This window comes from Danio aesculapii, chromosome 23, assembly GCF_903798145.1.
Source record: "Danio aesculapii chromosome 23, fDanAes4.1, whole genome shotgun sequence".
Classification (NCBI taxonomy): domain Eukaryota; kingdom Metazoa; phylum Chordata; class Actinopteri; order Cypriniformes; family Danionidae; genus Danio; species Danio aesculapii.
Window position 1 is genome coordinate 12698210 of NC_079457.1, and position 13231 is coordinate 12711440.

At 36.5% G+C, this 13231-nt stretch overlaps 1 protein-coding gene across 1 annotated transcript in view; it reads left to right on the top strand.

The window, feature by feature from the left end:
• Positions 1-13231, top strand: part of cpne9 (copine family member IX) — a 100819-nt gene that overhangs the window by 23537 nt on the left and 64051 nt on the right. Inside the window, exons 3-6 of the mRNA XM_056449133.1 lie at positions 3993-4039; positions 9965-10068; positions 10442-10481; positions 11053-11129. Of these exons, the coding sequence (XP_056305108.1) occupies positions 3993-4039; positions 9965-10068; positions 10442-10481; positions 11053-11129 (268 nt within the window). The remainder of the gene's footprint in view (positions 1-3992; positions 4040-9964; positions 10069-10441; positions 10482-11052; positions 11130-13231) is intronic.

The following is a 13231-nucleotide window of genomic DNA, read 5'->3' on the forward strand; positions in this document are numbered from 1 at the left end:
AACATCACTTGACCAACACTTTCGGACTGCAGCACTATGCATCTTTAGCATGGATTGAAAATTAGACTAACCTACTCAAAGAAAAAATACCAAAACATTTTTGAATTGCAAGGCGATTATAGACATCTATTGGCAATATGTTAGGCCTGTATTTATTTATAGAGGCTATTAAAATACATTTTATTTAAACTAGTGTACATTAAATTAAATTACAACCTGCATTTTACCATTCGTTTTGGCTTTAACGAATTATTGAACAGATTATTAATAACTAATCAAAGAACATTTTACTAAGCATAGTGAAAAGTTTTATATGTAGGCCTACAGTCAAAGAAAATCAAATTAGATCCATGACTGCGGTGAGTCGGCAATAGCCTATGTCTAAAATAAAACTATTTATCCTATCAGAAACGCCTTCACCACATAGAAACAGTCACGCGCAGGCGGCGAGTTCGTTCACCTCCCGTCTAAAAAGACCTTAATGCATCCTTGTTTCTTCTGTGCATAGATAAAAATAATTTCATTTGCTTTCATCCATTTATATTATATTCATTTTGCGGTAGTCCCATGGATAATAGCATGGACCGAAGTCACCATCAAATCCTGTCCCGCGCCGCACTGCTGCATCTAATCTTGTTTTAAATAATTTTGGTCTCATTGCCTATTTTGCTGTGAAAATGTGGTGATTTGCATTATTATATTCCAAGATAAAACGTAATGCAAATGAAGTAGATTATTAAATAAGTAAAAATAAAATCAGCCGTAAGGTTATTAAATATGTTTAGAAATGGTTAAATAAGCAAATAAGTAAACATAACACTGCCGCACCCCCATGTGATTGTATCGTGTATCGGCGATCTCACAGGGGGACGATATGGCGATCTGAAAATTTAGTATTTCGCCCAACACTATTTACCATCATTACATTTTAATAGATTATGTCTATTTAACACGTAATTAACAGGATGCTTAACTTGTTTACATTATTTAATACAGGTTCGTTTGTAATGCAAAATCAGAAAGATTTAATTTTCATCAGAATTTATTATGCTATGGGACTTTTTTTCTTGTCTTTTTTTTATACATTATATTTAGGCATGAATATTATACAGCACAGGCGTCAAATACAGTTCCTGAAGGGCCACGGCTTTGCACAGTTTATTTTCTAATTAAACCCTAATTAAACACACCTGATCAAACTAATCGAGTCCTTCAGTTTTGTTTGACTCTTACGTGCTGTTGGGGATGTTTTCATCCACACTGGGCTGATTTTGAGTCTTAATCTGGACATAACCTTTTCTGTTTCAGCTAGCAGAATTAGTTTTGGTGAAAGACTATTATTTTGACACACATTTTGAGAAAATGCTTTGATTCTTTTTTTTTTAAGACTATATATAATTTATATAATATAATATAATTTTTTTTAAATATATATTATTATTATTATTATTATTGCTATTATTATATATATGTTTTTTGCATAATTCTCAGTCCTCATAAAAACTACTAAATTGCTTAGAAAATTGCAGAATTAAAAAAAAAATAAAATCTTTTATCAAAGTCTTGGACATCTGAAACAAAATTGCCTTTGTATTGTTTTTCATTTTTTTCTACCCTCTGTTGGTGGCTGTTGTGGCCCCATTGACTTGCATTATAGACACCTTTTTTGATTGCAAAATCATGAGACCATATTATCATTCATTTTTTGATTGTTGGTGGTTTTCCCTGTCGGGAACAGATACATTTTATAATTTTTACTGTTTATCATCAGTTGGCCAATGACGGTTAGGGGTGGGGTTAGGTGCCACGCCTCCTTTTTAAAATCGCACAATTTCGTACGACTGAACTCGAAATTAGCCACTAAACTGACAAAACGTAAAATACGTACGTTTTCTCATGGGATCAGGCTGGAAAATACGTCGATTTAACAATTCACCTTAACAATTAAGGAGTTAAAATCCTGTAATTTCAAAAAAACATTTAGTAGTTTTAATCAGGACTGAAGTTAATTAACAGATTTCTGCAAAAAAAAATGTGAAAAAATATTAATCTGATGCATTTTTATTGCAATTATGCAGTTTAATTCAGTGGTTGCTTTCATCCCGAACATAACAAAAGGGTAGTAAATTTGAACAGTGCACAAGGGTTAAAACCTACAGGTAAGTGTGTTGAAGCAAGGTTGGAACTAAACTGCAGCACTGCGGCCCTACAGGAACTGGATTTAACACCTGTGTTATACAGGTATATATTGTTATAATTTTTTATCCAGTTGACTTTGTCATTATTATCATTCTTTAATTTATATTTTAAGTAATTACAAATATATTTTCCTGTTATTCTTATGGTAGCTCTACAGCAGGGATGTCAAACCCAGTTCCTGAGGGCTGTCGCCCTGCATAGTCTAGTTGAAACCCTGCTTCAACAAACCTTAAGCTTACCTACATAAACTTAAGCTGTGGTCACACTGTGCTTTTCTCCCCATAGACTTCTATTTAAACATGTATGCATGTGAATGCATCTGACCATAAATGCAAGCTCGTGCGACAAGTTTCGCAGTTCGCTGCTTTGAAAAGTTCAAACTTGGTGAACTCCGACCTGTTAAATCACATCACGTGATTGCATGAGACCAATCGAACATTAAAACATAACCTCTCTGGACAGAAATTTAAAACATGGACCAATCGCTTGCTTTTTTAAATGTCTAATCATCTTTTTTATTCCTGCCCCATTTTGCAGTGCCCTATGACAGAATTTCGCATGCTCAAACTCTAGTGTGACCGCAGCTTTCCCTGTAGGTTTCAAACAAGCCTGAAGTACTCTATTAGTTTGATCAGGCGTGTTTAATTAGGGTTGGCAATAACTGTGCAGAGCTGTGGCTCTCCAGGAACTGATTTTGACACGTGGTCTACAGCATGTTACTTAAATATATTATTTCTGACAGTGTTTGTTTAGAAGTAATTTAGGAATTTACGTGATAATGTATATTGGTTAGAAGGAGTTTGATATGCTTATACTAAATGGTATTAATTATAAATGAAATGTTTGAGATGATATATATACACAATTTTTAAAAATTATTAGCCCTTCTGTGACACCCAAGTGATATTTAACGGATTTAGGACATTTTCAAAGTATTTACTATAATGTATTCTCTTTTTTCTTATTTCTTTTAGTCTCTTCAAAGTCCTTCATTGGCTTCAGAACATTTTGATTTCAATATTATTATTATTATTATGTTATACTTTATTTCTACTTTATAAGTAATATAATATATAAATAATATTAATTAAAAACACAGTTTTACTATAGTGTTACGATTATGGTTTGGTGCATCGTCACGCCATCTAATTGTGCATAATTTACTTTTATTTCTGTACCAAATACATGCATCACACATAACAAGTACATTGTAAAATGAAGTGTTACCAACAAATAAGCATCCACACACAAATATAACACAGATTCTTTGAGAAAGACCCTCCTGTTACAATCTTTTCAGTGAGATTTGCCACTGATGGCTCTTTCACAAATCTTTGAGTGATAGCCTGAATTCTGCTCACAGATTGCAGAGCAATGGTTCAAGTCCACATTCTTTATGCTCAGATTTCGGTATTTCCCAAGTGCTCGCCAGACCGAGTGGTACCTTGGTATTTCTGACATCTACTCAAAGAGCCACCCGTAGAGCTGCAGTCCATTTGTTGGTCAGGCCTTTTCCTGTTTGGACTCCTCTTGAATGATTCAGTGAAGTAATTGATGAGTTTGATTCGCGCACCTGCTGCTCCACACATCCACTTAAAGGCTCCAGAGTCCAGTCTAATACTCCATACCCGTCACATCCCAAGATGCAGGCACTCCTCCAGGCCTTTTTTCTAATTTAGATGAAGCTCTCAGTGAAGCATCTCCATTGGATTCATTTGAGGAAACAAAATGCATGCGTTTCTATCAATTTATTGTCTGTGCTTGACCATTATTCTTCCCATTTCTCTTTGCAGTTGTTGTGTTGTACGTTCAAGGGATTGGTACAAAAGAGTGGAGAGAGGTTAGTACCATTCTCCTTGCTATATACCGTGTGAACTGAATATATGGTGCTCAGCATGTTGTGTTTTAGCCTTTTGAAGAACTGTGATATCAGTCAGCACGGTCCATCTGCCAACTATAGAAACGGCAATCAGAACACAATGTGCTGTTGTATTGATGTGGTCCATTGTTGTAGTTTTAGATCCAGCGTGACGTGTTTTTTTCATTTGTGTTTATTATCAGATTGTTGTCTATCAGTCGATATTCTCCTCCGTCCTCCTCTTATCAGCGCTTGTGTGGATGTTGTGTTATTTTGCTTTTATGACGTTCAGTCCTTCGAGATATATCTCATGAAACTTGTTCTTGTTTCCATCCATAAACTTGCTGAAGCCTTCAATAACAAATATGAGTAAAACATATACGTAATTCTAATATATAATCTTTTAAAATATACACTTAACGGCCACTTTATTAGGTATACCTTACAAGTACCTGGTTGGACCCCCTTTTGCCTTTAGAATTGCCTCAATCCTTTGTGGCATGATTCAATAAGCTACTGGCAATATTCCTCAGAGATTTTGGTTCATATTGATTTGTCGGATGATGCAAATTTTTGCCCTCAAATGAATGAAAAATAATTTAGTTGACGTTTATCTGTGCCTTTAGAGTTTATCTGTATTAGACGCAGGATGCCACTGATGTTGACCTGACTCAGATCTAGAAGGTGGTGAGCAAAATATGACATCTTGACAGCTGACAGTTTACCCGAAATGCCTGAGTGAACTTATCGGAAATCAGGAAGTAACTGTGCATAAATCCCACCTAGAGATGGGATGATAACCGGTTTCATGGTTTACCGTGGTTTAGAAAAGTTAAGGTTTTAAAACTGCTAAAATTGTCTGTTATACCATTCCTAAGCTATATGCAAATTATTATTATTTTTTTAAATTAGTATTTCTTTTAATTTTTTAGGCCAACAGTGTCCCCTCAAAGCCAAAGGACCCTCCACATCAAAAGCTACTGGTCAGCCCCACGATTTAGCAAACATCTGAAAAACAAATTGCACCAACATACATCCCAGTATAGTGAAGGGGACACTATACTGTCAGTGAGCGCCGTCTTTCGGATGAGACGTTAAACCGAGGTCCTGACTGTGTGGTAGTTAAAAATCCCATGGCACTTCTCGTAAAGAATAGGGGTGTAACTCCGGTTACCTGGCCAAATACCCTCCATTGGCCTATCCTGGCCTCAGTGTGTGTGGTGAGCATATTGGCGCCGTTGTCCTGTGGTTGCCATCGCATCATCCAAGCATTTTGGATGTATAGCCATACCATGGTTTAATTTGTACCGGATCCGGCACCTCTGAAATATGATCCGGCACCTCATTTTACTGGTCCCCCTCCTCAATCGCTTCCCTCCCCCGTCCGGTGATCACTTTCATTTTCTTCCGCAACTTCCCAACCCTCTTCACTTACGTCTGCAACACCCCTCTGCCATCCAACGCCCCACCACCCCCACAACCCCACCTTACCCCAACACCCCATCCCCCACTCTCCAACTTCCATGCAAGACACCTCTACATCCTCGGGTAACATGCCAGATCCGTTGCCCCGATCTGTTCCGGGACCTCGCAATTCACAAATTAAGCACTGGGCCATACACAATAATGCGCTATATAAATACACATTACATTACATCCAAACCTGCTATAGAGCTGAAAAGTACAGTGGCTTACTTTATATCCAAAGAAAGATTTCTAAAGATGCCTTTTCAAGTAGTAAAGTAATCTGTTTTTGAAACTAACGAAGTCAATTATTTATTTTAATTTATTAGCCTGACAAATACTGCTCCAAAATATTTGACTTGTTTTTAAAAATCAAATATATTGTGTTCAATGGGGGAAAAAGTAGTTTTTTTTATCCAGACATTTATAAAGAACATACTTTAGAGCAGTAATCACAAAACCGTGAAACTGTGATATTTTTATCCAAGGTTATCAGACCGTCAGAAACTTATACCAGCCCACGTCTAATCCCACCAATTTACCAGAATTCAAGGAATCAGCAGTCCTGTGGAGACTCTCAGACTCAATGTTGGAAATACAGAGAATTCAAGGAATGCGGCGAGCGCAGTGGACTTCTCTAGAGATATCTCGCTTTCCAGATGGCATCATGAAATATTCACTGTACTTTTTATATAGCCGGCCGCGAATCTGGACCAGTGGCTTTCTCCGCATGCATATCAACACTTAAATGCCCACTCACATAACAAGCACCTCCAAAAGCACGCATAGCAACTGCATTATAAACAGCCTAAACAGATAACGCGGCATCCAGCGGTCATCGAAGCTTTAAGTCAAGGGCCGATGGGCTCCAGGAACTTGCAGATAATAGGAATCGTGGATACTAAGTTGATAGGTGGGATTATGTGTCTGGGGTGCTGAGAACATGATCTTGGGTCTGGATCGGAGTTCAGAATCAATAGTTCATTACTCAGTGAGCTCCAGCGAGAGGACTCCTGCCCAATGGGAATTACTGTCTGATTGCTTCAGGGATGTGTACGTTTGGCAGGAAGCGGCACGAGCTCACACTGAGCTGCTATTCCTGCCCCGCGTTCATGCAGAGCTCAGGCTGCTGTTGAGTCTGAGGGCTGATTCCTGCTTCTGATCATCAAAATATGATCATAGCCGAGCGCTATTATGCATTGGCACATCAGTAATTCCTTCTGTGCTGATTTGACATGTGCAGATGAGGGAATAATGCTAGCTTCATTTACTGTATGAGTGTCTGTTCTGTTTATTACACCAATTGCAGCAATCGGTGGAGGATAGAGGCATTTAGAAATGAGAATTTGGGTTTATCTTTAAACCCTAAAAATATTAGTAAACTATTAAAATTTATTAAAACACTATAATTATAGGATTTTGGTAAAAAAAAAATGTAGTAATAAAATTGGATTAGCCTTTCTGGTGTCTTATTCCAGTGTATCTGCGGGGTCTTAAAGTCTTAAGTTTCATTAAAGCCAAAAAAGTTTTAAACAGGTCCTAATTTTCCCTTTGTTCATGTAAAGCTATCCAATCGGTCCAACACACATCCAATCACCAACAATTCATCTCAATAAAACTTTTAGCAAAACTATATTCATAACTAAAATTAAAACAGTCTGTTGTGCATCGTTTTTAAAGAGTTTTTTTTTACTTAAGTAATGTTCTCACCAGCCACTTTATTAGGTACACCTGTCCAACTGCTCATTAACACAGATTTCTAATCAGCCAATCACATGGCAGCAACTCAACGCATTTAAGCTACGGTCACACTGGGCTTTGTGTGCGCGGAATTCTGTCGTACGGCGCTGCGAAAAGGACATTAAAAAAGCGAGCGATTTGCTCCATGTTTTAAATTTCTGTCCAGAGAGGTCATGTTTTGATCCTTGATTGGTCTCACACAGTCAAGTGATGCGATTTCGCAGGTCAGAGTTCACCAAGCTTGAACTTTGCACCGCAACAACATGCAAAACTTGACGCATGACCCCACGTTTCCGGTCTGACGCATTTGTGTGCGTATGAATGGAAGTCTATGGGAGGAAAAGTCAAGTGTGACTGTACCTTTAGGCATGTAGGCTACTTCCAGCAGGATAACGCCCCATGCCATAAAGAGTGAATCATCCCGGACTATGAGTTCACTGTTCTCAAATGGCCTCCAGTCACCAGAACTCAATCCAATAGAGCCACTTTGGGATGTGGTGGAACGAGAAATTCGCATCATGGATGTGCAGCTGACAAATCTGTAGTAACTGCGTGATGCTATCATGTCAATATGTACCAAAATCTCTGAGGAATGTTTCCAGTAGCTTGTTTAATCCATGGCATGAAGGGTTAAGGCAGTTCTGAAAGTCCAACCTGGTACTAGTAAGGTGTATCTTATAAAGTGGCCGGTGAGTGTATGTATACAACTAGGGTCTGCTTGTTTTGACACATTATTTAAAATATGTGGCTAAGCAATGACTAATTAGAATTAGTTTTTTGATGGGGCAAATAATTTTTTTCTGCTGGGCGATTAAAAAAGTGTTTAGCCATATATAAGTCTGAAATTTCATTCTGGTCTTAAAAAGGTCTTAAAAAATCTTAAATGTGACTTGGTGAAACCTGCAGAAACCCTGTATTCTAAGTTTTAATGTGTAATATTTGAAGATGTGTGCTTGTGTGGATGTTCTGTTCTTGTTTTTGTTCGTTTATGATGTTATTATTATTTTTTTTCAGCAAAATCTCACGAGACTCATTTAGAAACCATTTTCATAAACCCAGGGAAGCTGGGAAACACATGAATAAACCATTTAATATCATTACTTTATTTTGTCGTCTACTACAATGGTTTTGTTTTGTTTGGGGTCATTGAGATAAAGCACTTAACACTTTTATTCAGAAAAGATGCATTCACTCAATCAGCATTTTAAACAGAATATGATTTTATTTCAAAGTTTTTCTATTTAATATTTAACTATTAAAAGTTTTACAATCACACACACTTTTAAACTATCTACACGACAGCAGGGTTACAAATATTTCATTAACATTTTTCATTCATTCATTCATTTTTCTTCGCCTTAGTCCTTTCATTTATCAGGGGTCGCCACAGCGGACTGAACCGCCAACTTATCCAGCATATGTTTTACGCAGTGGATGCCCTTCCACACTCAACCCAACACTGGGAAACACCCATACACTCTCACATTTACACTCATACACTACGGCCAATTTAGCTTATTCAATTCACCTATAGTGCATGTCTTGGGACTGTGGGGGAAACCCATGCAAGAACGGGGAGAACATGCAAACTCCAGACAGAAATGCCAACTGGTCCAGCCAGGGCTCGAACCAGTGACCTTTTTGCTGTGAGGCAGCAGTGCTAACCACTGAACCACCACGCTGCACCAAAATTTTTCTTATTTAGTTTATAGTTATTATATTGACCTTCTGACAAGGGTAAACATGATGTTTCACTGTTTTTTTTCTGTGATCTTTATGTATCATGTTTGCACTTGGAAAGATGAAACAACGTAGCTTTTTTGGACAGCTTGGCAGTATTATAGTTGTTTGATTCTAAAGCTACTGTTCTGAAGATATTGAAAATCAATTAATCAACCTCACTCCTAATCAAAATTACTAAATTGTTTAGAAAATTACAGGATTTTACCTCTTTAATTGCCAAATTCATGAATGATGTCACTGATTTGGTGAAAACATAGATAAATATTTTTAAGACATTTTGTTTAACGCATTTTTACTGCAGTTTAATTTAGTGGATGTTTTCAACCAGAACATAACAAAAAGGGTAGTAAATCTGAACAGTGCACAAGGATTAGAATGTTATTCTTTACGGTTTTAAATGAACTATATAGCAACAGGCTTTCACATATTCAAAATCCACATGTAAAATTTTGAATTCTAATATATATACATATTTATTATCATTTCTGTTCTTGGAAGCATCTCATCTTATGTTGCATCTTTAATTTCTGTTTCTTTTTGGGTTACTGAATTAAAACAATTAACATTTTTATTCAGATAAGAGACATCCACCAACTCAGCATATTAAAATATATAGAAAAATGTCTCTATATGTTTAAAATATATCTATTTAAAAATGTATTGTTACTGTTTTAAATTACCTACATGGCAGCAGGGTTTCAACTATTCAAAATCCACATGTACAATTTATAATTCTCATATTTAGTGCATATTTATTATATTGGCCTTTTGAAAATGTTAATCATGATGTTTTTGTGTGATCTTTGTGTATCATGTTTGCATTTAGGAAAGTAAAAACAATGTAGCTTTTTATGGACAACACTTGTCAGTATTACAGTTGTTTGATTTTTAAAGATATTGTTTCATTCTCTTGCCATGACAAACCTCTCCCTTTACATTGGATCTTTCATTCTTGTTTAGTTTGGCCGGACAGAAGTGATCGACAACACTCTGAACCCGGACTTTGTGAGGAAGTTTGTCTTGGATTACTTCTTTGAAGAGAAGCAGAACCTCCGGTTTGATGTGTAAGCAGTTGACAGAACTTTTCCACCTTAAAGGCACAGTTCGCCCAAAAATGACAATTCTGCCATCAATTTTTCATTTGAACAATTAAACACAAAAGAAGATATTTTAAAAAATGTTAGCCATTTACATCCTTAGTTTGTTTTTCCTTTGGATTTCAATGGTTACCAGTTTCCAACATTCTTCAAAATATCATCTTTTATCAAGAGAAAAAAACTGGTTGAGTAAATAATGACAGAATTTTCATGTCTCGGTGACCTGTACCTTTAAGTTTTGGAAGAGAAAGCCTATAGACATTCAATAATAATAATAATCATAATAATACAATGTATTAAGCTTCCAATTCACTTCCAGTCTTTTGCTTCTTCGACACAGATACAATGTGGACTCCAGAAGCTCAAACATCTCCAAAAATGTAAGCAAACTGCATGCTAATGGATAAACAACAGCCACAAAGCGATGCCTTTTAGTCTTACTCTGTTGATGTGTTGTCTTTTTATGCTACATTGGACATGGATGACAGAAGGTACAGGCTGTAAATGAGTGCATTTCATCCACCGCTTGTTTTGTCACGCCCCAAAATAGTTACAAACAGAATGCAATTTGTTTTTTTTTAGTTTCGTTCTTTGAGAAAGAAAGACTGTCACTTTCAAAGCCCAGCCCTATCGTGTCCTTTATAACCGCATGAAACAGTCTGTCGTACTTCTCAAAGTCTTGTCTTGTCTTGTTTTTTTCTTCCTTTCTCTTTTTTTTTGGCTTGCTTTTTTGTATGCATTTCCATGTCATTGATTCACCCCTTCCATTGCGTAGAGTTTCATCAGCCAGGCCTCACCTGTCTTTATACTCAGTGACATACAGTTTTCAAGGTGAGTCTTCATAGCATCTTTCTGAGATTTTCCAGACAGGACTGTCACTGCTGATTTGTGCCTGTAGAACGGGAAAACCCACAGAACTGTGATTTACCTTCATTGCTTTGTCGCCCACAGTCCTTCCTCGGCCAGACTTTCTGCACTCTCGGAGAGATTATTGGGTCCTCTGGGTCAAGACTGGAGCGGGTGCTCTCGTAAGTCTTTGATTATTTTTTCACCCTTGATTCTACAGCGACGTTGAAGAAGAAGAAACAGTGCCATGGAAACAATTCTCCAAATCCTATGGGGTGTTTTTTTAAGCCACAGATTTAACCACATGCAAGACACAAGTTCAGTTGGCAGAGCTGAGCTCATTTATATACACTCGACGGTACCAAATGAGGGTTATTCAGTGCATTTTTGGTTCTAAATAGTACACTTTTCCTAAGGTTCTATAAAGAACCATGCATTTAAAGTGCTATATAGTATTTAATAGTATTAATATTCAATTATTAACATTATTATCATCATTCATTGTATACAAATGTGCAATTTCTTTCAAACACTTTTATGAAAATCTTAAGGTGCAGTAGATGATCTGCCAAAAAACTCATTCCCTCTCCTGCCGTACAAAGCCATGCCTCTTGAAACATGAACACGCGCACCCTAAAGATGACAGCAGACCCACTAGTTGATGTCATTAGCCAGTTAGAAAACTTTATAGAACTTTACAATACAATACTGAATGAAAAACTGTATTATATCTAGCACGTTTTCAGTTGTGTAGCGAGCTAAAATTGTCATAATGTGCAATATTTCACTCATGTAGGGATCGCTTGTCACACTCTTACGTGCTTTGTCCTGAAGCCACTACTGTATGCTTAGTGGTTGGTTGGGGGCGTGCAAGAATTACACTTATTACCAAGCCATGCTTACATGCTATTTCTGACCAAATATTCAAAGTAGCATGGTAAACAATATAGGGAGCGAATCACAGGTTGTCATTGTTCAAAAATGAACCAATGTGATGTGAATATAAAACCAAAGTCACCTCAGTAAAGCAGGCTAGGTGAAATAGTGCTATATACTGATGTTTTGTTGTTAAGCTAAATAAAAATCTACATTATCGCTGTAAAAGGACCGTATGAAACTGAACTAGTCACATCAATCTTTCACCAGCAGATTCCAGTGCAACAACACTGCATTCGTAACACAAAATCTACATCAGCTCTGCGTGACTAAAATAGTTTTAAAACATAACATTACCAGTCTAAAAGAAATACTTCAGCCATGGTGTTATTCTTCCTCCAGCATGCAAAAGTAACTCCAATACTGATTCAGGAATTGAAACAGTTTTGATTCAGCATTTGTTTTTACCATGACTGTCTTGTGTGCACATGAACACGCAAATGGTGGATCTGCGTGAACAGAGGTGTGCCGCTGTACAAATGTACATTTGCTCACAGACAGTTTAGGCTATTTATCAGAATTATGGGAATGATCGGCCTGACAATATTTAATTGAATAAACATTTTTTATTCTTATGCCTTACAGAGATTATAAAAATGCATATAAATACATTTAGATCATTTTATTTTAATCATTACTATTGGAATGTGAAGAGACTTTCAACCAGCACAACTAAAAATGTTTCTGAAGACAATCACCTACTGCACCTTTAATGCCTAATATGTCTTGGATTGCTTTGAAAAATAAGCGCCGTAATTCAGACAGTTTGGGGCATGACCAGAACATGTGGGTGAGGTTGCATGGAGTCTGTGAACATCTGTTAGATTTGTTATCTTAACATTATTTTTATATACAGTAGTATATTATTATATATCTTATTATTTCTTAATATCTGTTAGTTGTTATCTGTAGTGGTTTTGTCTGGTCTTACATCCTGATCTGCATCCTGCTCTGTTAAAAACATAAAGCCACAATATAAAAAGTCAATAGCACTCTATTTATTATATGAGGTATGCATGTAGCTCTATCAACAGTTCCTAGCTGAATAAATTAATTGACATTGAACATGAATAAATAGGCCTACATAAAGAAGCGAAACACAAACAGAAACAGGAATTTCAAGTGAAATGGCTTTACAGTTCTCTTTGGGGCTTTTAGTTCTATCATTAAAGGAGTTTGTTTAAAAAATTCAATGGCATTTTATCTTCACAGATGATGAGTCTCTAAACCATATTCAAAAAACATCTTAAGACTCATCTGTTTCATTAATAATTGTCCAACAACAGGACTCAGTATTTACCTCACAGACATTTTTATAAACAATACATTTGTACGTTACTGAGAGATC